General features: G+C 41.3%; 2 protein-coding genes across 6 annotated transcripts in view; both read right to left on the bottom strand.

Moving 5' to 3' along the window:
- Window positions 1-292: 292 nt before the first annotated feature.
- LOC308099452 (visual system homeobox 2) lies at window positions 293-2,174 on the bottom strand (the record flags this gene model as incomplete). The annotated part of the gene is made up of 3 exons (XM_080448195.1): window positions 293-730; window positions 1,389-1,546; window positions 1,946-2,174. The coding sequence occupies 3 exons, from the start codon at window positions 2,172-2,174 to the stop codon at window positions 293-295; spliced, it is 825 nt and encodes a 274-aa protein (XP_080304321.1).
- Window positions 2,175-8,691: 6,517 nt separating this feature from the next.
- Window positions 8,692-25,492, bottom strand: part of ints1 (integrator complex subunit 1) — a 34,240-nt gene continuing 17,439 nt past the window's right edge. For 2 of the 5 annotated variants that reach the window (XM_080447580.1, XM_080447579.1), the window contains exons 28-49: window positions 25,313-25,471; window positions 24,327-24,473; window positions 24,134-24,232; window positions 23,835-23,956; window positions 23,290-23,544; window positions 22,582-22,744; window positions 21,699-21,830; window positions 20,915-21,083; window positions 19,860-19,992; window positions 19,647-19,762; window positions 19,371-19,458; window positions 19,019-19,266; window positions 15,852-15,981; window positions 14,434-14,567; window positions 13,861-14,053; window positions 13,592-13,716; window positions 13,211-13,314; window positions 11,945-12,058; window positions 11,461-11,531; window positions 10,643-10,734; window positions 9,802-9,911; window positions 8,692-9,209 (exon numbers count right to left, since the gene is read on the bottom strand). In XM_080447580.1, the coding sequence (XP_080303706.1) occupies window positions 9,094-9,209; window positions 9,802-9,911; window positions 10,643-10,734; window positions 11,461-11,531; window positions 11,945-12,058; window positions 13,211-13,314; window positions 13,592-13,716; window positions 13,861-14,053; window positions 14,434-14,567; window positions 15,852-15,981; window positions 19,019-19,266; window positions 19,371-19,458; window positions 19,647-19,762; window positions 19,860-19,992; window positions 20,915-21,083; window positions 21,699-21,830; window positions 22,582-22,744; window positions 23,290-23,544; window positions 23,835-23,956; window positions 24,134-24,232; window positions 24,327-24,473; window positions 25,313-25,471 (3,020 nt within the window). In that variant the 3' untranslated portion in view covers window positions 8,692-9,093. The remainder of the gene's footprint in view (window positions 9,210-9,801; window positions 9,912-10,642; window positions 10,735-11,460; window positions 11,532-11,944; window positions 12,059-13,210; window positions 13,315-13,591; window positions 13,717-13,860; window positions 14,054-14,433; window positions 14,568-15,851; window positions 15,982-19,018; window positions 19,267-19,370; window positions 19,459-19,646; window positions 19,763-19,859; window positions 19,993-20,914; window positions 21,084-21,698; window positions 21,831-22,581; window positions 22,745-23,289; window positions 23,545-23,834; window positions 23,957-24,133; window positions 24,233-24,326; window positions 24,474-25,312; window positions 25,472-25,492) is intronic. The other 3 variants (XM_080447583.1, XM_080447581.1, XM_080447582.1) reach the window with 3 other exon arrangements.

The following is a 25,492-nucleotide window of genomic DNA, read 5'->3' on the forward strand; positions in this document are numbered from 1 at the left end:
CACCACTAAAGAATTTTGCTCAAATGTACAGTTTTAGAAAGATTTTTCTTTTTTTCTTTTAACAGAATACGGCATAGAAAATGAATTCAAGGCCAAAAACACTTTCATACTGTATGACAAAAATGCTCAAATAAAAATAGCTAACCATGAGAATGCATCAATCCCCCAAATATAACTGATACTTTACATAAGTCTATAATGATCATGCCTGGACTAGGGTTATTATTATTCACATATTGTTCTTTCATTATTGTTATCCATTTTCTTTATAAACAGGAACAAGGAAAGCTTATCAATCATTCTGCATGCCATCAGCTTCCTGTGTTTGTAACGGTTTGTCCCCTTCTGATGACACTACTACTACCACAGTGTTCTGGATCTCAGCCTGGTGCTCCCGGGCCATGGCCCGCAGCTTCGCAATGCTACAGGAGCGTAGCTCCTCTGGGCTGGGCCTCTCTGACCTGTCCCCCCAGTCCCCTGGCCCCGCCTGGTCAACAGCCTGCACGTGTTGGGTCACCGTAGCCGCACTTGCAGTGTTTGTCCATGGGTAGCCTCCTCCTGCCTCCTGCCTCCTCTCCGAGTGCTCACTGTCAGAGCCCTCTGTTGGCCGTGAACTCTTGTTCAATTTCTCCACTTTTTCGTCATGGTCCTTCCTGACATATGGCCCTGCAAGCTGGCCCTGAAGCTTCAGCTGTCTCCGCATCTTGGCACGACGGTTTTGAAACCACACCTGGATGGAAAAAATATGATAATAATTAAATAATAAATAAATTACAATAACCACAAAAAAAATAATATCTTAAAGTAAATGTTAAACATTTTCATGCATAAAAAAGGAAGAAAAGCAAATATAGTCTGTAATTAATAATGGTCGTCTATTTTCACTAGTTTTACAATAGGGTGGTTAAAGTGGTTAATTACTTAAAATACCAATGTGTGGGAAAACTAATAGCAAACAGCATGTGCCATGATTTGTTTTATGGCACCTGTACAATAGTGCCATAAAGCATTGGTTCTCAACCTTTTCAGGCCGTGACCCCCAAGAAAAATCATATTTGAATTGAACTGGGGACCCCACACCCTGAAAAACACTTGGAATTGTAGGAGTTGACGCATTGCATTTAGTTTTAACTAAACATTGTGAAAAAATGAAGCAATTGGCCAATGTTTGTCCAGTTTTTATAGTATAGTTTGTTGATTACTTTTGATGCAGTAATGGTCTTATTACTTTTCTTTCTTTTTTTTCTTTTAGGTATCAAAAAGGTCTTAAAAGTCCTTAAATTGTCACTTCACTGTCATCTGGGGACCCCCCCAAAAAACTAATATTATCTCAACCCACAGGTTGAGAACCACTGCGAACAGTGCCATAAAGTAGTTGCACAAAATACCTGCACCCTTGCTTCTATGAGGTCCAGTCTGAGGGCCAGGGCTTCTCTCATGAAGATGTCGGGGTAGTGGGTGGTCTCGAAGGCTTTCTCCAGCTCCTCCAGCTGCCAGCTGCTGTAGTTGGCCCTGGCGCGACGCTGCTTCACTGGCCTCTGTTCATCTGGAAAGCACCAGCACAAGCGCCAATTACACAATTGCCAACGGGTGACAAGAAACTAATGGCTCTAGATTGGATAATTAGCATAACGTTCATTAGACCCACTTTAACACTGCCTGATAATTGATTGTTAGTTACGAGCTGTTAGCCAATCTTTTGTAAACATTTATACTGCAATCAAATGGCGTCACTGGCTATCTGAATGTCGTCCACACAAGTACAAATTCAGCTGTGAGGCGTGGCACACAATGAAGCATCAATTCTAGATTTACGCAGTAAAATCCTCTGTGTTTATGTATCTATTCGTAACTCTGAAAGTGTACAAACGTAGCCTAATAGACATTTGTCCACTCATAGTTAAATTAACACTGAGGACTTTACAGTGATTTGAAGCCAACTCACCTATGACCTCTGTGAGTTGCCCCATCCCTGCTGCCTGTGCTGCAAGAAGCAGGGCTTCCTTGCATGGCTCTGGTTGGAGGTAATTCCTCAAGGATTCGTAGCTGAACAGGGGTCCGGGGATCAGGATTGGTGAGCCCAGTCTGGTTGGAAATGCAGGGAAGAAGTGAGCCATCGGCGAGTGGAACACTGCAGGCAAGAGGGTAGATACTAGTTGCCCAGGACCAAACATGTCCACGTTCTGAGATGAGTCCAGTCTTTGGTGTCAATCCTGTAAAAAAGGGCCACGTTTGCGTTCTACAGGGATGCTGTTTGAATAGTAGATAGCATCACTAGTACAAAGTAGAAACAAACAAACAAACAAACAAAAGTAATGATGAAATCGTAAAGGAAAGCACCGTAGCCACAACACTAATCTTTCCAATTAGTCGTCTGACAAGTTAGAGTTGCACTGTGGTTAGGGAGCTCAGGTGAGACACAAGGTGCTAGTTGGAGAGACAAGGTAAGACTTGAGTGGTGGAGGTTGTCTCACCTTAGAGTGATAATGTTCCACTCCCATCTTCTCCCCCTCCTTCCCTGTCACATGACTCCCAGCGGGTTCTGACAGACAGCAGTGTGGGGCTCATTAAACAAACGTGTAAATGACCTGTTATTCATCCTTTGATTGATTATGAATTCATAGGATAATTTCAACAGTGGTTGCAGGTATAGTTTTCCCAACTAAATGCACCTGAAATGCCATACGATCTCTCATGGTGGTGTTGATATGGTGTATTTACCCCAAGTCTATCTCTGTTGAACTTGGACAAGTTAAGACACTCAGAGCTTCTGAAGTTTCAATCAGTGACATGGATGTCAGATCATTGTTTGGAAATCCAATTGGGAGGGGGAACAGACTATATGTGAATGCTCAGTCAGACACGTACTCACTATTTTCTTATGTTCAACAGTTGTCAAGTTTGAAAACAAATTACTCCAATGAAGACATAATGAAAACAGTCTTGTTGCGATGATGAAAACACAGTACCACTGGTTCCAGAATAAACACATTCTTCTTCATAACAAGACAAATGTGAAAGCTTGCTTGCTTGAACATTTTCTTTCTGCCTCTTGCCAGTACACCCAGCCTGTTATTTTATCCCACTGTAGATGTGATTAAAAAAAAAATACAATCATTAATTAATGAACTATTAAAAATAAATAGTGTATAAATATATATATATATATATATATATATATATATATATATATATATATATATATATATATATATATATATATATATATAAGGTCATTTACATGTTTGTTTAATGAGCCCGACACTTCTGTCTGTCTACAGTCACACACCCACACAGTATATATACAGTATAATATACTGTATATATAACGTGTGGGTGGGTGTATGTAGGCTATACACACACACACACACACACACACACACACCCCCCCACACACACACACACACACACAAAAACAAACACAGGTATACCGTATTATGTACTGTATATGCAAGAACCCGAAACAACATTCAGCTTCTCCACAGGTCCTAGACTGCGGTTTACCTTAACACATTAAGGGCTCAGACAGTTCAAGATTATTAACACATTTCTGTTTTGTTTTCTTAAGGCAGCTGTGACTTGAGTGTTGAAGGATCTCTGATGATGGGGTGATAGTATGCACCGTCTATGAGAATGAGACACAGGTGTGTCAATTAATCTGAAGATACATATCACCTAACAGCACATCCTGTGGACAACATATCAGTTCAGACAGCAGCAAAAACATGCCGCTGTCAGTGTTGTCACCACTAAACTGGTGGGCCAAGCAGGCTTTGATCAGCCCAGAACCGGAGCAGAACACAGCTGGTCATAGCTGTGTTCAGACCTACGAGCTGGTGAATCAGTGTCTGGTCATTCCACTGCAGCAGTGAGGACAGCAGCACCTCTCTCACCTGTGGGCCTTTCATCTGCACCTGTTCAAACACTAAATTAATACCTGTGTAGAGGTAATAACGAGGTCAGGGTGCAACACTGAGAATGTGTGTGCGTGCACGTGTGTGTGTGTGTGTGTGTGTGTGTGTGTGTGTGCGTGCACGTGTGTGTGTGTGTGTGTGTGTGTGTGTGTGTGTGTGTGTGTGTGTGTGTGTGTGTGTGTGTGTGTGTGTGTGTGTGTGTGTGTGCGCGCGCACGTGTGTGTGTGTGTGTGTGTGTGTGTGTGTGTGTGTGTGTGTGTGTGTGTGTGTGTGTGTGTGTGTGAGAGAGAGAGAAAGAATATTAAGAGGTGAGGGGGTGTGTGTGAGAGAGAGAAGGGGAGACAGAGGGAGAGAGAGAGAGAATCTTGGGATTTGCAATTTCTGAGGTGAAAAGGAAAATAGATTATAAGCGTGTCATTTGAGCAGTGGCTAAATAAACACTGTGTGTGTGGTGGGACTGACGACTGAATAGCCATTTCAGTTTGTCCCTGGCACACAGGTAGACAGACCCAGGGATTTCTGTCAAGTCTGAAAGTAGATCTCCCCCTGCCGTGTTTGTCTGAGCGTTGGTCCTTTAATGCCTATTGATCCAGATAATCAGGCAAGAAATTGGGGAAGAACCAATGGGGTGGTTGTGACATCAGTCTGCAAATGCTTGTTCAAATGAGCTGGTTGTGGATAATTGAAGGGGGCATTAAGGCAACAATGGTAATGGCTAATGCTAGCCTTTACTGGCCTCGCAGGTATTTCGAACTCCCCGGATCACAAGGCAACCTTCTAGATCCACTGCTTAAATGACAATCATAGTATCATTAGCAGGGTCTAAAATGGAGGGACGGATGCACATTCTCCATGGGTTTAGAGAACCACCAAAGGAGTGCCTCGTACCCATTAGTGTGGCTTTAGCTTGAAATGGACTTGTTTGAGCTTGCATCCATTCATTAAGAGCTACAGGGGAAAGGGACACCTGGAAGCCCCTTTGGAATAGAATGTGACAGAGCCATGGATCTCAGATAATGTAATGATCCTCATGTACACCTTCCCATCCCAATTAATGCTAATATACATTTCTAATTAAAAATATGCATCAACATTGATTGATGATTACATCCACACGACAGCATCATTTTGAATACTCTGTAATTAATTGCACACAGAATCTCCAAAATTGGTAACAATTTATTTTTGTAAAATACTTTGTCATGACATCATTGAATGGGGCGCAATTTACTTTTGGGAAATGGAAAAAAGAACGTGTCCCAATATGATCCAATCAACGTAGTTATTATTTAGTCACAAGCTCTTGTTAGTACTTGTCATTTGTGAAATATTTATAAAACCCACAGACAGACTTAAACTCCTTCAACCTGGCATCCCTATTTTGAGCATGTCATTATAATATATTTTAATTCAAAATCTTTGAAAATGTGTGAAAATAGCATATCTACAAGCTCACAATGCATCACATCGTTGTAAGCTTGCAAATTGGGTATGTTTGCTAATTTTGTCATTGTCATGTGACAAAGTATTGACTGTTCTGTTCTACCAACTCTACTGGGGGTAGATTGTCTATGTGCAATTTGGACTATATGTATTCCTGTTAATTTAATGTTATTATACGGTTAGCTCTTTCACCACTCTTATTCCCAGGCAGTCCAAGGGCTGGGAGCGAAGCAAGATTTCTGTAGTATACCTGGTTTCTGGTACTCTTTTCCCAATGCCCCATGTTTTCCTACTTGCTTACTCTTACTCTTTTTATTTTTTTATTTTATTATTTTGTTACTCCTAGCTGTATCTCCTTTTCTGTGCATGTCCTGTGTTTCATAACTGATGTATTACAATGACAACTGAATTTCCCCTGCGGATAAAGGTCTGTCTGTCTATCTATTATCTATCTATCAAATAGGGAACAACATGGACATATACACAACACAACACAACACAAAAGATGAAATATGGAGATAAAAGGTTTCTGCCCTAGAGCGAAAAAAAATTCATGTCCATGGCTGAAGTGGCTAAACTCTGTTCTCTTCTTCTCCAGATGTTTTCAAATAAAACTTGAGATGACAGAGGCAGTGAACAATGCACAGTATCATTCCCACCCATCCATTAGAATGACACTTTAACTCATAAAACAAGAGTTCTGCCAAATGTCACGTCAAGATGGATGATTATCGTTAGTCCCGGTGTCATGGGAATATATCTATCTGGTGTAATTTGCAGCCTGGAACAGCAATGAGCAAAGATAAGATCAATATTTAATGAAAGTATAAGTGAGGCTTAAGGGCTGTCACTTGTGCCTCTGCCGTTAATGACATGTCACATTATCACACTTATCAGACTGGGTCAATCTTAACTGAAATTACTAGCCTCTTTTCATTTTTTTATTCATTACAAATGCTAAACAGTTTGTCTTTTCGTTCTCTGTGCAAAATGGCAAGAATGTATGTTTCAGGGTGCCTCCATTCATATTTTACCTTCGTAGACAAGCACAAACTCAAAACTAAAATCTATTAACGGCCCCATAGATGCGTCTAATTCAATCATCACAGTGGAAATGTCTTTGTATCTCAGACAAGATAAAGAATAGTGTATTTCATGGCTGAGGAAGCCCCTATGCGCGGTGCCCCACTCTCTCTGGTAATAGTATCCCACAGTGAGCAGGCTGATTGTTTTAGTCCTGGATCACTGGCCATGGGATAAACCTGAGAGCCCAGCCTGCTTTTCATGTCAAGACCTTCAAGGGAAAGCGGCCACAATCCAAGAGCAATCACACTTCAGACATCAAAGTGCCAGCTAGAAGAGAGGCGAGAGCCAGTCCACATTTTTTTCCACGCAAGCCAAGTGCAACTCATGCGTGGAGGAAGAGGAGATGATCTAAGCAAAGGGTGCCATTGAGAGGAAGACACAGAGCCGACAGATGTGCGCGGGCAGGTAGCAGCACATCGGGGCCTCTCCTATAGTTGAATGCTGGGTACGATTTGTAAAAAAAATAAACAGGGGGGTATTTTCTTAGCCACTTGACTTAAGCATACAGCAAACAGCAAAAATAGCCCATCTACAAGCTCACAATGTGTCGCATCGCTACGCGTTGTCACCATTTGCCCAAAATAGGGGAAATAATGGGGTTAACATAAATTTTTAATTAAATTGTTAAACATAACTATGAAACATATCAGACTGCTTACATTTCCCAAAAGGAAATGCATGCATTTGATTCAGTGTGACCAGAAGCAAGCACGGATAAAATATCCCTACCGTCCATAAAAAGTGACCAGAGTCCAGAGTGGGAAAAAGGTCTGCCTCATGCCTTAAAAGCAGAGGCATGGATCCCTGTGTGTAGAACCTAATTGGTGACGTGGCCGGCCGGTGGACAACATGCACTGATGTCAGACACAAACAGAAACCGTTGCCTAACAACGCAGAGATTTGCGCATGCCTAGAGGGTGTGGTCGGTCGGTCGATGGACCGCAGACGTCTGCCACAAACTTGCACTCATGTCACGGTCAGTCGGTGGACAACACCGACACGAGTCAGACACGAGTTATCACAAAATATGTATAAAAATATAAAAAGAATGTGTGTATCATAGGTGAACTGTATGGATAATGAATACATGTTCACCGTGGGCTTTCGAGAGTGGAAGGGTTTTAACAGCTGCTTTGGAGGACATCAAACCTGCTGAGATGAATAAAACCAGAAGTTGTTAACTTGTCAGTGGTTCATCACGCTACTCAGTGACAACCTGCCTCCCCTCCTCCCCCCCTCCTCGTTAACTGTCACTCATCTCTGTTCCGCCTCACTGCCACCCAGCCAATAGGATGCTGGCGCCCTACCAAGAGCCTAGGCTGCTGCGACTTGTGTCGTAAGTTGATGGATAACTATAAACAGTGCTTTCAGCTAGCTACAGGACACCGTACAGGTGCAATTAACACATCAGCCAGAAGGTCAGCATATCTGGGGCACAGTTGAAGTATGATGGCAAAGACCCATTAGATAGATAGATAGTCAAGTGCTTGTTAGTCCTAAATGACAGTTTCCACTGACCCACCAGTGTGGACTTGTCTCACCCGCACAGCGAGGCGAAGCTAACCTTCACTGTGCAACAGGTTAATCTCTGCATTCTCACATGTAACAAAACACCAGCAACAGCCTTTTGTGATGTGTAATGGTCTACCCACACCACGTCTTCAAAGGACCCTGTGGTCTGAATGATTGACCAATTACTGCCACGGTTAATTTACCATAAATGGGAGCGTCCATTTCCCTGCGTTGCAAGCATGCCTGCACATCGTTCGACCGACCGCTTTGACTTCTCCAAGAGGTTTTCAGATGAAGTCTGTGGCACTGGGCAAAACAACTCACGCTTTTCATGGCAAAACGGTTTCCATCACAGCACTGGCAACATGCCTTTAATTTGTTTGCTACACCCCAGTGAAAAGTGAGCACACTTATGACAGCCGTTTCCAGTTTTATCAGTACACAAAAATTATTGGAATGAAATGAAAGGACACAAGGTCTTGCTCCATTTATTTTCTCCCCATCCGTCTTGTTTGAGGTGCCGGAATATTAATATGAAAGGCAATAATTGGTTCTTGTGAAATTTCCATGCTTATGCTATACGATTTCTCCACTAAACTGCTTTTGAAATTAAACTGTAGTAAAACTTCTCGCTGGTGGAGGTAACAAAGATAACTGTTGAAAGATGCAACATAATTTATATGTTATCAAGTGGGATGAAAATGAAGTAAGATTAATTTTTTTCAAGAACCTTTTTTATTCAGAAAACATTGCAGAGGTTTACATACGGTAATGCATTTGAGTGTACTGTATAATGCAAAGCTTAAGGAACTTTGAGTTTAGCCAATAAGAAGGAATTCACACATACAATGAGCTCCAGTATGATGCCAGTAAAACACATTTTTTCCTCCTTTTTACAGTGAATGTATTGGATAAACACTTAAAAGTGTTATTCTGCCTTTTTATGTACTTAAATCAAGATAAGCCAAGATGAAAAGTGTGCCACTGACCAAATACTTATGGAAATCACTATCAATCACTGTCTATCAATCAAGATAAAATTACATTAGAGGGTTAAGATAACCACAGGAAAAAAAAGAAAAGGAAGAAAAGGAAAATTGTAATTATACTGACTCTAATCATTTCTGGTAATGGGGTTTTATGTTGTTGCTTCCATATGAAGGACCTTCATAGATTCGGCGATCATTGAACTGGTGTCAATTTGGCCATAGATCCCAACTAAGAAAGCCTTATGGAGCAAGATGTCTGCGTGCTCTGCAAGGGGAGAAATGCCACAGAGATATGTTTATGAATAGTTTTGAGCACTGAAAAAAAAAAACACATTACACACTTCCTAAGAGTCTGTCTTTTAACTAGGGTGTAGGACACACCACAGAAACATAAATAGATTTAATATTGATACCAAAGTGAAAGACCTTATTCTGCCTTGTGACATTATGAAATTAAAATAATCCATGGATGAGAAAACCTGAGGCTCTGATGTTTCCACTAGCTGCCGGCTTAATTCTAGTTTTAGTATTAACTTAGTAGTCAAAATTCCAGAGAATACTAGTGTAATCCATTTTCTAGTAACAATAACATGATTGCTGCTGAGGTTTACATTTTTTTTACCAGCTTAATTTTCTTGCCTCAAAGAGGGGATAAAAATAAACTCAAAATACAACAAAGTTGTGAGTTATGAAGCAATATGTGAAATATTTTGCTGATTTACAAGCTCACAACGCGTTGTTGCTGTGACATGTTATGAGCTTATAAATCGGCTATTTTCGGTGTGCGACACGGTGCACAACCAAGTACACATCAGGCATAAGTAGCTAAAGAGTTAAATAGTAGACTCTTTTCTTACCTTGACAGAGAAGTACATATTCTGGCAGATTCCTGAGGGCTGTCTGTACCACGTCAAAGTTACCACTACCCATGCAGTACATGAAGGTGGGCAGGAAGTCTGTCGCCAGGCTGTATACCAGAAAAAGCATGCTACTTAATTCATTAAGACCGGGAACGTATCTGAGTCATTTTAAGATTTCTTTGGCTATTAAAAAATGTCAGATACAAGCTACGAGCTTGTAGATCTGCTATTTTTTTTGAAAATTTGTGCAAATCTTTGAATATAATATATATACTTTAACTCTTTTTAACTCAAATCTTTGCTTCTGGGGGTCCCTGGAACAAAATATTTTGAGATGGGGGGGGGGGGTCCGCTAAAATAATGGTTATAGCTAAAAATCTCAGTAAATGCATTTGCGGATTGCATGAGTTAAATGTGATTTATACAAAACTAGAAACTACTCATGTAGGGATTTTTGTCCCAACCAGTGATTGTTTTGTTTTTCAAAAACAGACTGACTTTCTGTGCCACAATGCCCTATTTTGGGAACTTCCAACAATAGGACAGCAATCAGCTGGGTGAAGCTGAAATCTGAATTTCCCCCATCGGATCAAATAGATCAAATTAATTATTATTATTATTCCAGCAAACATATTGCAATCTTGATTCGCAATAATAATAATAATTTCAGTTCCGTCTGAATGGAATGGAAATCGTATACTGTCCTCTCATGGTTCTTTACAAGTAGTAGAATAAGTAATTAATGTGCCAGGCATAAAAATGAATTCCTCCCTCTCTCCACCTTCCACAGCATCCTGCGCTCCATAGGGGGATGAATGTTTGAGTACAGTGAACTTACCAGGGATTGTTCTGGATGCAGCGCAGGGCCAGGCTGAAGGCCATGTTCCGACATAGCTCCTCTGAGGAAGTCATCAGTCTCTGTAGATCATTCTAAATTGAAAAGAAAAAAGAAAACAGGTAATATTCGGTAGGTTATACAACAAACTATACCATACCTTTTTTCTTTTTAGTTAGTGGATATTCAGTACCCTCCAGAATCTATGTCATTTGGTTGATCGGGGCAATTAATGGTTATAGCTTGCAGCTGGTTGAGTTTAGGTTATGTAGGTGTGGTTAAGGTTAGGGTAGGATTGGGGAATGGCATTCAGAGTGAGCAACTACTGTAGCTGCTCAGATCATCATAATCAAGGACGGGAACTATCCGTTTGAAGTGGTTATAGCGTTTTAAACATGGATTGATTTGAAAAGTCAAGCTGAAAATAGTTCCAGGAAAAAAAAAAGATTTACAAACAAAATTAAAACTTCCATGACTTCACACAATGATGTTTAGCCATCACAAACTCATTAAGGTTCTGTAAGATTTTATACGTTTAAACATTGTATGCATCATCTATCGGTTTTCTCAATCTCATATTTTTACTGAATATCGGCCAATTCTGATTGCTGCCCGATCTACTAAATGTATGATATATATCAACTCACAACGCGTCACGTTGTGAAACGCTGTGAGCTTGTAGATCAGCTATTTTCTCTGAGTGCTCTTCCCAGAATAGGGGGTGCACGGATTCATATGTTTAATAGCTTTTCCTGTACTGGTGCCAACCAACCGCTGAATATCCACAGACTTGTTTTTTGCTGCTGTTGTTCATGACTCACAGTGAAATACTGGATGATCTCTGGGCTCCTCCTGGACTTGTCGTCTACCTCCGTCAACACCTCCAGTACATCTACAACAAACAATAGAGACATCAACATATAGGTCATGTAGGTTATGACCAAAATGTTATTTCTGTGCCTGCTATTGCTATGCAGATGCGTTAGTATCATTGGTTCTCAAAGTGGGGTCTGGAGACCCCCAGGGGTCCTTGAGGGGTGTTCCAGGGGGTCCCCAGAAAAATGTGTTAATACAGCATCGCAATCGTTTTAAAAACGTTATCCATTTATACATTGCCCATTCAAAAATAGTAGATGTACAAGCTCATAGCGTATCACTTCGTGCTGCACTATGAGCATTTTTTTAAATAATTTTGATCATTCTTTAACACAAATCTTCTCTTCTGGGGGTCCCTGGCAAAACCTTTTCAGATGGGGGTACATATCAAATTGTGGGAAAAAGTTTGAGAACCACTGCGTTAGTTACCCTCGACTGCCTCTCCCCTGGACATCTTCTTCAGGTACATGGTCATGTCAGCGGCGGTCAGTGAAACGGGGGCTGACATGTTGACCAGTGGCAGGGACCCTGTAGACGACTCATCTGATGGAGAGGGCAAAAACGGAGAAGCCACTGACATTATTATTTAGCATAACGTTGCTGTCAGGCAGAAACCTCCTATCTCCATATTCTAGTAAACTAATGCCCTACTTGTTTCATACTACAGTGTCACACAAAAATATAAAAAGTAGCAGATGCACAAATGAGCTTGTAGATCTGCTACTTTTGCCGTTTTTTTATTTGAATCCTGAAAAGTAACAGTTTTGGACATATGAGGCTTCCACCCGACAGAGACGATAATGTATCGCTCATTGGATTGGATCACGTAGCCTAATACTTAATCTATCGACAGTATTACGCGCCGAAAATAGCCGATTTACAAGCACACAGCGTATTGCGCTGTGAGAATTTTCGGAAGTATAAATCAGGCTTAAATGAAACCGTGAGCCAGGCAGGCTCTGCAGACAATACACGGACATGGGTGAATGACTGCCTGCTTGCCGGAAATGGTTTGATATCTTGCCTATTACTACTGCCTACTCTATTCAACCGAAGATTTACGAAAACATACCGAGATGCTTTCAACATGCTAATAATAGAGTGCTACAGGGATGATGTCTTTTTGTAGCCCAACAACACGTTTTCCTACCACAGATTTCCAATGCATCGGGAATTGGATAAATTATATTCACATAATCCCGACAAATCAACACACTTTTACAATTTCTGAATCATAGGCAATTATAGGTTTCGAAAAGCACATTAGATATTATTAGATATATTAGATATTAACTCATTCACTGCCTCTGACGTAATTGACGTAATTAACCAATACTGCCACTGACGTAAAAAACTTACCGGTAATTTCTTTTTTATTTTATTTTTTTATTTGACCCAAAGACCAAGGAGATATGATTTTTCGAAGATCTAGACTCCCATCCACTTCCTTGTTAACTTAAAACTTAAAAATTATGTATCTCGGCTCCTGAGTACTTATTTTTTTTCAATGAAAAATCTCTGGCAGTGGGCAAACGCGGCCAGCAATAATTCTGGCAGTGAATGAGTTAACTGGTGTAATTTATGTCGTAGAAGAAAACATGAAAACTCTCTTTTAACATAGTTTCATTCGATTTTTTTGCAGATATGGAAAACCCTTGAAAGTTGGCGAAGGAAGCCATTGTGAAGTGTGTTTACCATCGTCACTTGCAACGTCTGAGGAGCGGCTCTTTACAGGCAGGGTGAGTCCAGCCAAAAGAGACTTCAGTTGGACCAGGTCTGGGTTCTCAGAACACAAACCCCTTTGGAAAAAAAGAAAAAAAGGCAACGTTCATATGATTGGAATTCCCACCGAAGACTGAATGAATTTTTGAACGTTTCAGCAAATCTTTCAATGATTAACCTTTGTACTTTCACCAATGTCTTTAACCATTTAATCTATCAAAACCGTTGATCTACAAGCTCACAACACGTCGTGATGCAGCGTGTTGTGAGCTTGTAGATCTGCCAAAATTGTTCGATTTGTTTTGGCTATAAAGTGGTTCAAAAATGATTACATGCATGGTTTGACAAACTTACTGCAAGATGTCAGAGTGCTTCTGAAGATAGGGAATGGCTGCGGCCGCATCGTGAGTTATGTACTTCTGCGTGAACTGCAGAAACTTGTTGATGAAGACCAATGGAGAGCGGCTTCTCTGAAAGTTCTACGAGGAGTAAGCAGCACATAATAAGACAATGAATATTAATTGTCAAAAGTACATTTTAGTAAGTCCGTAAAACAATTAAGATATCTCTCCACTTAATCCTAAATCCTCTGGAGCTGAATACAAAGAGTGCCGGCTCCCCACCTGAAGGACCTTCATGAATGAGAGAAGACTGTCTTGTAGTGCCCTCTGGTGGTCACTGTGGAAAACAAGTGGATGCAGCAGCTCCAGGATGGCCAGTACGTTTGTGAAGAATGTCAGGTGGTTTTGCTGCCGGAACTCCTGGAAGTTGAGGTGAATGCGACCATGGAGGAGCCCTGCGATCATAGGCAGGTGTCTGGGAGTAAAAAAAATGTAAATGAAAAAATAAAGTCAGTATGTTGTACCCCCTTTCATGTAGGCAAGGTGTCTGAGAGTACAGAAATATAAAATAAAGTCATAATCTTTAGCAAAGATTCAGATCCATCTATCCTTCTGTCGAGGAAACGTCGCTTATCGGACAGAAACCTTGGATCTCCATAGTTCATCTTTTTATGTTTTATCATAAATTAATGGCCAAGATAGAGACTAAATAATAACTACACTGGATCCATTGGAACGCAGGTTCTCGTTTCATATCCTGAAAAGTTAACGGTTTTGGACATACAACGTTCCCCCTGACATCGATGATAAAAATGTTAGCTCCTACCTCCACCCATTTATTCCCATACTGTTTACCTGAGCAAAAGGACAGGATGGGACACGGCCAGCTTCCGACAGGCAAGGTTGGCATCTGACATACGGTTCTCAGCAGTCTTTGACTCTCCAGTCTCAGCGAGCAATGTGACCAGACGATGAACTAAGACATCGAGCTGAATGACAGACAACACATACAATCAGTGGTGGAAAGTACTCAAATGCTTTACTTAAGTAAAAGTATCAATACTGCAATGTAGAAGTTCTCTGTCACAAGTAAAAGGCCGGAATTCTAAATTTACTTAAAAGTACAAAAGTATTGGTATCAAAATATACTTAAAGTACAAAAGTAAAAGTACGATCTACAAGCTCACAATGCGTCGCATCGCAGGGCTAAAGTGGGTAATGTATGTTTTGTAATAATAATACAAATCTAAAAAAAGTAACTAGTAACTTAAATTTTCAAAAAATTGCAGTGGAGTAAAAGTATAATATTTGCCTCTGAAATGAAGCGGAGTAGAAGTAAAAGTATCGACATTTTTAAATACTCCAATAAAGTAAAAATACCTCAAAATTGTGCTTAAGTACAGTGCTTGAGTAAATGTACTTAGTTATTTACATCACTGCATACAATCATTTACCAGCAACCTAAGCAATAAGCAATAGATCAGTTAATGTAAAATGGTCATTATTTCTTTGGAACATCTTATTAACAGTACACCAAGACCTGAATAATTATAAAAGGCCATAAACTATAACAAAACTGAACAGTTTCTTTTGGAAATTAATTAGCTGACCAAACTTTTCAGTGGTTGGCAGAAAAAAGTGTAAACTTGATCCAATCTGGCACAATTAAACATTACTGGCTACAGCTGCCAAATACAGGTCGACTTGCCAAAACTCTCAGGAATTATTTTAGGAATCAGTGATTCAGTTATTAGTTGAGCTGTGTGAAGTGAGTGCATAACTATTGTAATGAGACTGTCCATTTGTATGTTTGGTTGTATCGTTATTACTTATATCCATTCTATTTTATAACCATAAAAATAACATTGAGATGTGTATCTCATGTGCGTGAGGCCTGGCCAATGCAACCCATCATTCTGCCGACCAGAAGGTGCTGAAAATGCAACTCAACTACGTACACTCCTAGATTGCCTTGTTTTACAATTAGGGTCAAGCAATATGAACCAAAACACAGTTTTTCTGCTGAAATCGTCTCCAGGTAACATTCGCTTCTCAAGGATTCTACTGGGAAGGAGGACTGTACAGCACCTTTCTAGAAATATTGCCTAGATCATTATGAAAGATATAATCAAAGTTACGCAGCTGAGAGAATTTCTTCACCTCATCTCTATCGGATATCTTTTCTGCGTGAATTCCAGTCATGGATAAGACTTCCTAGGACAACCGTAAGGACAGTCACATAACCTCTGTGGTAAATCGCTAGGGATCCTCACCTTGCAGCTGCTGCCGTCTACTGCCCCCCCACTGTTCAAGGTGGCATCAGGTAGGGTCACATGCTGGATGACTTCGGGAAAGTGAAGGTAGATCTGAAGCAGCAGGATCTGGCACCGCTTGCTCATCACACTGAAGAGAACAAATCGACATTAGGCGTGATTTACACTTAGATTCGCGCCGGTCTCTCGCACCCAAAACAGCCGATCTACACGACATACGATGCACAGCCTCGAAAAAGTTAGTGACACCCACAGCCACGAAACTAGAGGGAGCGTAAACAACAATCTGGTACCACCCACCCATAAAACAAACATGGGCAAATTCTCCTTCTATAGCACAGCCACTAAGGAATGGAATAGTCTAACCCCATCCCTCAAAAAATGCAGTTCGCTGGGCTCATTCAAAACAGCCCTAAAAACCCATCTTTCTGGAGGCCGAAAGAGGAGCTAGTACCAGTTTCCATGTAGACAGACGACCCCCCCCCTCCTCTTTTTGTACATATTTTGTATTTCCTCATGCTTTTTTTGTATATAATTTTTTATTTTTCCATGCTCCCCCCACCCCCTTTTTTTTTGTACATATATTTTTTAAATGCTTTTTTTGTACATAGTGGTATTTTTTATGTATTATCTGTATTTTCATGTTGATTTTTGAACTGTTTGGTTGCTACTATATATGTCTATGAAATTAACTCAAGGACCCCAACGGAAACAACTCCGCAAGGACTTTTTTGGCCGGACCTTTTAGACAAAAGCATTATAAATGTAACTGTGTTGTTTTACATTCTTTTGCCTAATAAATTTTTTTCAATCAATCAAAGCCAAGTACGGTATAAATGAGGCTTTAGTAGAGAGAGGCGGCAAACTACAGAGGCACACCATCCCTTTGATTACTTCACGTTGTAGTGCTGGTCATGTCCACGATTGAAAGCAACAAGATGCATCTTAAATACAGTATGACCCATGTATAAGCATAGGGTTAAACCTTGACTAATTTGAAAAGAAAGGAAATCAACAGCACAGGTCTTGACCCTACAACCAACTCATCAGCAAAGTTTGATCCAAATCGGATTAAAACTACCGTGACAGACAAACAACCAAACAAACAAAGAGGGGTGATTACAATACACCCGCTCCATTGGGGGCAGGTATAATCTAATAACATGTACAGCATGGAGCTTTTTCATGAACTGGGATTGAATATGTAGACCCACAGAAAGAGCCTTTGCTCAGAATTATACATAGAAAATTTGACTTTATTGCATAAAAATGGCTGCGGTTTCTTAATCAGATAATGTTCCCATGGGCTCAGAAACTTTAATTGGTGTCAATGACTTAATCTATTCCAACTGATTATCACTAGAGCTGTATGTTGGCATGACAGCTCTGTCGATAGCTCTATCGTGAAGTCATCACATATTAACCACTTAAGCCCTATTTTATACTTTGTCGTGTATGACAGTGTTATGCGACAATAGCTCATCAATTTAATTGTTCCATATTTTCTCACCTATAATGCTATGCCCAAAATAGGGACGCAAAAGTGGAAGTGGTTAAGGGGTGCAACAATGTCCCAGTTCAAGGTCCTGGTGCTCTGCATGGTCAGGCCCCGGGATACTTAACTGACCTGGTCCCACGTTATGTGCCCATTCTACCTAAGGTCTGCTGATCAGGGTCTGTTAGATAGAGAACACTAAACTAAAAACTAAAGGTGACAAAGCCTTTCAGGCAGTAACCCCTAAACTTTGGAATGCTTCTCCACAAGTTTTGAGAGATGCAGCCTCTGTGGACATTTTTCAGGAACAACCTTAAAACGCTACAATTTGAACAGGCATTTGTTGATGGTACATGATTTTATTTTCCATGCTTGTGTTGTTGTCCTGCTTGAGATGAATTGTGCAGCCTGTACAGCCTGTATGTAAAGCACTTTGGGGGAAACTTAAGTGCGTGTTCTTGACTATACAGTAGACATATTTGAACAATGAAATTCAGACGTATTCTCTTCTAAGTTACTGCCGTCTTGTAAAATCCTCGTGCTGGTGAAGGCTCTTATCAGTCTCATATGATGTTGTTTTCTCCAAACTCATGTTTATTAGTACCATCTACACACTGTGCACTGGCCACACCGGGATGCCCTTGCGCAAGCATTATAGATCAACTTAACTAGTAATTCTGTACTTGGGAACAAACACCATCTAATATATTGTAGCAATGAGCTTTTACTAAAAGAACACTCAGCACACAACAAAGTGTTCAACTTTTAACATGGTTTTATCCAACCATGTTTTCAGTCGGAGCCGTTTTACCAAACAGCTTAGCAGTACTTAAAATATTGTAATTCAGAAGCTAATTTTGCTTGACCTTGGCCAAAGTTTCCTCATTAAAATGGTTTAATAACCAGAGACACATTCATGAAAGAAGGTTCTGCTTCCACAAAGAAGTTGCACCCTGATCTCTGACAGCTAAGTCAGAGGCAGGAATTCACAACACAGGCAAGTTTAGAGCTTCAGCCTTAATCCTCTTGGCTTCATTATAATACACTGAGCTTTTAACCCATTGAGACCTGGAACGCATCTGTGTCACTTTAGGTTTCTTTGGCTATTCAAAAATAGCAGATATACAAGCTCATAGCGCGGCACCGAGTGCCGCGCCATGAGCTTGTAGATCAGCTATTTTTGAAAAATCGCAAAATATTATTTTTTTACATTTTTTTCAACAATCTGTTAGGATTTTGAAAACATTTTAAAGAATCGCCTCAGATCTTAAAGGGTTAAAGAGATCACAGTACAGACGACTTCTGCTGGTTTTAATTTCACACCAATAGGCCTAATTATCGAGTTTCCCCTGGTCCACACAGCATTGTGCCTGACAGAGGATGCCTGAAAAGTTCATCTGCTTCTAAAGAGGGGAAATCTAGTGTGATTTAACCGAGTTGATCAGCACCATCCTAACAGAAAAAAAACCACATTCAGCATTCGGGCTAATTAGTACGAGCAAGAAAACGTGTCCAGCTGCATGACCTGTGAGCACCGTGGTGAACCATGTGGCGGGCAAAATACTTTGAGTATGTGTGTCTTCAACCAAGGGAGGAAGGGACAGAAGGAGAGGAGGCAGGAATTAGAGTTCTTATAAACAAATATTGAAGAATACTGAGTACACATCTTTACCTGTCCCCCCATTTCTTTGTGCAACTGATGAGGTATTCAGAGACATTCTTGATGTTTTCCAGGTTTCCGTTGCAGCAGGACTGAAGGAGCGGCAGTCTGGACTGGATGAGGGCGCAGGACGCCTGGTCTAAGGTGCTCTTGTCATGGGGGGGGGAATCGCGGTCGCTGAACTCTGGCTCCGACAGGATCAAGTCCACGAGGCTGATGAGCTCCTCTGGGTTCAGCCGCAGGACAAACTTCTCCGTTTTCTTCCGGTGAGACAGAGAGGAAGGGTGGGATATGAACAACTCCAAAACGTACTCATCATAAAACTAAACCGTGTAACAATTTGTCATAGACTTTTTGATCTTACTTGAGGGGTCTTCTGGTCACGGCCCTGCCAGATACGTGGGATATGGCTGCAGGCCCACAAGAAGTCCAGGGCAGATGAAGGGTCCAGTCTGATAAATATCAACCAGCAACTGTTTAATATAGTGTCTCACACATAGATATAGTATAGTAATGTCAAAATGCCTACTTTCGTGTTGACAGCCTGTAAGTACAATAAACAGTGTATCTTCATATGGAAGAAATGCAACACGGAGGATCCCCAAATGATGGATTTGACTGTGTAGGTGTGTTGGTGTACCTCAGGTCTCTCCGCTTGCTGAGAAGAGCGCTGATGCACTGCAACAGAGTGGTCCAGTTGGACTGATGAGTCAGTAGAGCCAGAAGGTACGGCCTATACGCAGGTGTGCCTCGCCCCTGAAATGAACAAATTAACAAGGGGAGAAATGATGCTCACGTCACAATACCAAACCCAAAATACAACACCACGACAAAGGCAGGAAACAGCATTTACCTTTACCTTGTTGACAGCAAACAGCAGCTTCTGCTGCAGGTCTGGACAGACTGAAGTAACCTCTGGGTCGAGATGCTCGAGCCAATCAACCAACAGGCCTGAGCTCAGTCCTGTTTTTGTCACCTCACAGCTGCTGAGGAAGGTGAGAATAGATTGACTGGTTACCCACTGAGGACAAACGTGAGTGCTAAGTGGACATCTATTGAATTCCAATAATCTGCAGGTTCCCCTAAAGAGAGCACGGATGGATGGTGCGTACAATAAACATACAAAAGAGAACATAGAACACGTGCACAGGTTTGAAAACATTTGGAGTATGTTAACCAAATGAACCCTAGCATCCCTATCTGGGGCACAAATTCAGCGAAAATAGCCGATCTGATTGATTGGTTGATTTTATTTGGTGACATCACATAAAAAAAGAGCACAATAGCACTTCCCGACATACAGTCAAAGTAGCATCACCGAGGATGAAAACACAATAATGCCCAAGGGCTATTTTCCATTGTGGTCCTCTACTCACAATGTGTAGTGAGCTTGTAGGTTGGCTACTTTCAGCAAAGATATTTAGCGCCAAGCGAAAACAGGAGGGGGCCTAGTACATAGAGCCCTAGGGGACTCCGGTCAACTAAGTATAGGGTTTAAGTGTTAAGTACCTAAGCTCTCGTGTTGAAAAGCATTCAAACACCATGCAAAGTAGCAGTACCAGAATATCATTTAAACAAATGTGTTATATTATGTCCAGTAAGCAGAAGCAGGTCTTAGCAACCAGCTGCCTTGTTGACAACACCGATTTGGCTTTCAAAGGTGCCTCTGTGAACATGCAGGATGAGTGCTCCACGTTATCCACACCTTCTGAGTGTGCACGGCTATTGGCAACATTTCAAAAAACAACATATAAAAGCTTCTCCAAAACAAATCTCGTAAAGGCTGTCTATGCGCAGCTATAGAGACAAGAAGTTTCATTTTGCAATTCATGTCACTGCGGCCATGTTTGTCAAATATAAAAATGTGTCTTGCATGAGTTCAGACGGAAATAGAATTGCGGGGCTCACTTGTTAGAATCCACTTCTTTTTTCACAGCTCGCTCCTCAGCCTCCTGGAGCAGCAGCGAAATTACCATGGCAACAGGGCCAGCTGTCCCATTCTGTGTACCAATAGTCATTAGCAGGGACAGCAGCTCCTCCAAATAGGGTGACTTCACCTCCATCAAGCCCTGTAACACTGTGGGAAATAAACAAGGTGCTTACTAATAGGGTTTTGGGTAGCCGTCATTACAGTTGTTACGTAAGCAAACTGGTACCAGTGTAATATTACATTGCATTGTCATCAAGCTTCATGTGAACGTGTTGAACAAAATGGACACAAGGCAGGTAGCCATTGTTAGAGCTAGTCTTTGTTTGTGGTTTTAACCACATTAATGCTAGTGTCTCTTACTCTGGGAAAAACATTCGGCAAAAATACCGGATATAAGCGTTGCAAAGTTACGTGTGGTGAGCTTGTAGATCAGCTATTTTTGGTCAAGACATTTGGTGTTGAGGGAAAAAAAGGAGCAGACCTAATACAGAGCACCCCGGTCAACTAAGTATATAGGGTTTAAGTGGTTATTCAAAAATCAGGGGGAATAGGTTACACAACAGGGGAACATATAGTGATCCTGAAGGAGATGGTGAAGGACACAGGCAAGTCGGAGGCAATTGTGCAACACCAACCACCAATTCAAAAGGACAGCAATAGCAGAGCTACAGTTATTGCCACAGACAGTTCCAAGTGTCATTTCACACTGGATTAAGGTTTGCTCACACACGGCCCATAACGGCAGTAATAAAAGCTTTATACCTTTGCCAATGAGTTCGGCCTCTGCATTGCATCGCTCCCCTGCCCTCAGCATGGCTATGATGGTTCTCACAGGTACCTCGGTGTCACTGCGATAGGCCAGAGCCTCGGCCAAGTGGAGGAAACCTGTACGCACTGTGAGGCAGACATGCTCAGTCACATTATGCTCACAAGTCGGCAAAAACAAAATCACACAAATCGAGGAAATAGGTTGGGGCAAAAAAAAGAAGTTCATATTACACAAGCTTAAATGTTTAAGTATCCCCTCAACATAACAAAGAAGAGTTTTAGAATCACAAAATACTACTTATATGCATAATTTGTCCTTGAACTAAGCTCCGTGTTAGTGGCTGTGAGAAGCGTAAGAACTTTGATGGGCTTTTTCTCAGCTTCTTGAAATGAGGTTCAACAAAATTGTATATATTCAACTATTTTCACTGACCCATCACTTGAAAGCTTACAATCTGCACTTTCATAATCTGTAGAAAACTGTAAAATGACCGTGCCCTACATGAGGCACATTATACCAGATGCTGTTCCCTTTACAAGTGAGATCAATTAGTTAGTTAGTAAAGCACAGATATTCAGAAGTCAAATTCGACTTTAATTTGTTTTATTTTAAGGCATGTGGATAGACTTTTACCAGGTGTCTCTCATCCGATAGCATAGCACTAGGCCATATTTTATGATCAGATGTCACAAGGATAAAAACAAAAGCATTTTTCAAACTTCAAGCGCATTCCTCACCTTCAAAGTAGCACAGGACATCTAGCACCTATATGAACATGCTAACTTATTCCCCTTAATTCTGCTACTGGTTGCTGTAACACATTAATTTCCCCTTGGAGATAAGTTAGATTTTGTCTTAAAGAGAAGGGGTACTCACCATCAGTAAGCCTGTGTTTGTGAGAATATTCCCCAGCAAAGGATTTGAGCAGAGTCTTTAATGGTCCTCCTCCCTCCACAGTGGGGTTCTCTAACCAGGTCACCATCTCTACAATGACCTTGAGGAACAGCGAAGAGAAAGCAATATCCTGGGAGACGAGTCGCTGGGAAGGCACAGGACACAAGCATTAATACTCAAAACAAGGTTTTGCAATCATGTACAGTATCTACATCAGCGTAGTCATGTGATATTGAAATTGACATTGCTGCCATCAGTGTTAATTTCGTCAACTAAACCTATGACGAAAAATGTTTGTCGACTTACTTTTTTCACTGACGAAAACTAAATAAAAACGAAATAAAAACTAAGCTATGATGACTAAATATAATGACAATTTCGTCAATGAATAAAAACTAGTGGAGATCCAGTAGAACTAAGACAAGTCTTTTTATGCTTGGTTGTGTGCGGGTGTCATTCTACGGAAAAAGCCGATCTACAAGCGAGTTGTGAGCTTGTAGATCGACTATTTTCGGTAGCCGTCACGGCCCGCCAATATGCATTTTAGTCGACTAAATCAACTGTAGATTTAGTTGACTAAAATCGTATGATATTTAGTCAACTAAAACATTTCAGATGACTAAAACTAAATGGAATTTTATTCAAAAGAAAACTACATGAAAATTTGCACCAACAACGGCTGCCATGCACCTGGTAGAGGTGGAGCTGACGCATCAACGGACAGGAGAGGGCGTGGCTGCGGTGCATTGCAAGGACGATGGGCCCCGCGTGGGCAGAGGTGAGCAGGGCAGCCATGGCTTGGAGAAGGCGGACGGATAAGCCGGCCTGCTGAATGTGACCCTGCTTGGCACGGAGCAGCTCCTTGGCCAGAGCCTGCTGCAGAGCCAGGGAGAGCTGGCTGGGAGGTGGGCCGTGCCAGCGAGGGTCTGCCTTTATGGGGAATATCTGTAGAGGCAAGGCAAGGGACATCACCATCATTGTCTGTGTGTCTTTGGGATTCATCTCATCCAGCATCGAAAAACAGCAGGTCAGAGAAACTACTGGATACTAAACAGCAAAATGCTCGTTAATTACATTCTTAGAGTATAAAATGTGACCAAATGGACCCATGAATGGATAACTTAACACTGAATTTTACTGTGTGGATACATTATGGTCTGCTCCATGAGTAATAAATGCTATTGCAATAAAGAACAAAACAAATGGCAAGCCAGCAAAAGCTGTAAATTCCGTACCTGAAGCATCATGCCAGTGAGGTCATCCTCAGGCCCTACCACGGGAATCTGATTGGCTCTCATCTTCACAGAACTATGGGGGGTTTCCACGGTAACTTTGGCCTTACTCACTTCAGCTGAATCTGTCAAGGGTGTACAAAAAGGAATGATCAGGGCAGGCATTGTTTTCAATTCCGTATGGTACGTCTACGCATTCATGCATTTACAATTAGTATGCATACATTGCGAGACATTATTACTCAAAATAAGACCAGTGATGTCATATATGGGTTTTAGAAGAGGACAATAAAGCCACTGACCTCTGCGTGGAGGCAGAGAAGAGCTCAGTAGAGTGTGGAAAGTGTGCCCCCCGGTGGCACCTCGCTCATGCTGCACCTCCACCAGGTGGGCCATGTAGTCTAAAAAGCAGAGGAAAATAACATGGTGAGATGACTGCACACACATCTTAAAACCAAAACCAATGCACGTACAACATCTTCAGCACATTCTTACGCTTGTCCATGATGTTCTGCTCCAAGGTCTGTGGATCATGGGAGACAGCCTGGTCCAGGTACTGCAGTAGTTTACTCATACTGGACACCGGGATGCCAAAGGACTGAACAAACAGCAGCAGCTGCTGAGGCTCCAAGTCTTGTAGAGCTACAGGTCATAAATGAAATATTCATTATGTTGCCCTCGGAGAAGGAACCGATAAGAGCTGCCGTATCTTCTGTAAGGGTTATACGGCAGCTGACCAATCAGCGACATAGCTACTTAACCACTTAAGCCCAAAAATAGCCCATCTACAAACTCACAATGCGTCACATTGCGACATGCTGTGAGCTTATAGTTTTGCTATTTTAGAAACATTTATATTATTTATTATTTTAAAACACGTTTGACACATTTTGCCACGGTTAATGTGGTTAAGGAATTTGCCATGTCAAACATAAGACAAAACTCGGCCACTAAACATGGTTGATGTGGATGGTTCATAGGGTGGCTGCATATTAACAAAGTTGACACAAGTCAGCCACACATCTTCCATGAGCTAACTTTGAGCCCCACACTGCCTGGGAATCCCAATGGAACTAAACCCTTTTGTCGTCAGGGGCACTTTATTGTTGACAGTCATGTTAATCTATTCACTTTGAAGTGTTGGTCAATGTTATTTTATCGTCATCTTTGTGAAACAGTAAGGCTATGGGTATGTGATAAACAAACGATCACCCAGAATTTGTCGCTACCCTTGATAAGCTTGGGTAACAACGAATCCCCGAGTGATAATCTATATTTTAAAATGAATGAAAATGTTTTATATATCTACAGTAGGTATTTTTGTTTCATATAGATTAAGTACAGTGTAAGAACTAAGAGCAGAGTTGAGGGACGACATAAACATCTCCAGGCAGAATCAAACCAAGGATATTGTGATTATACTGCCAACGCACTATAACAACGAAATCACTGGTGCACCCTCTATTTTGGGAAAGTTGTACCTGCATCAACCAATCGAGACACCTCGGATCGGATCATCCTCAGCTTCAGCCAATCGGGCAGCAGAAGGGCCTCTTCTGAGGTGTCGACCAAGAAGGCAGTCGGGAGAGGTTTCTTGTCAGGAAACCAAATGTCCAAAAGACCGTAGAAGTCGCTCTCTCCTGCAAATGTATGGAGAATAA

Source organism: Gymnoscopelus braueri (genome assembly GCF_963280865.1).
Source record: "Gymnoscopelus braueri genome assembly, chromosome: 13".
NCBI classification, from domain to species: Eukaryota; Metazoa; Chordata; class Actinopteri; order Myctophiformes; family Myctophidae; genus Gymnoscopelus; species Gymnoscopelus braueri.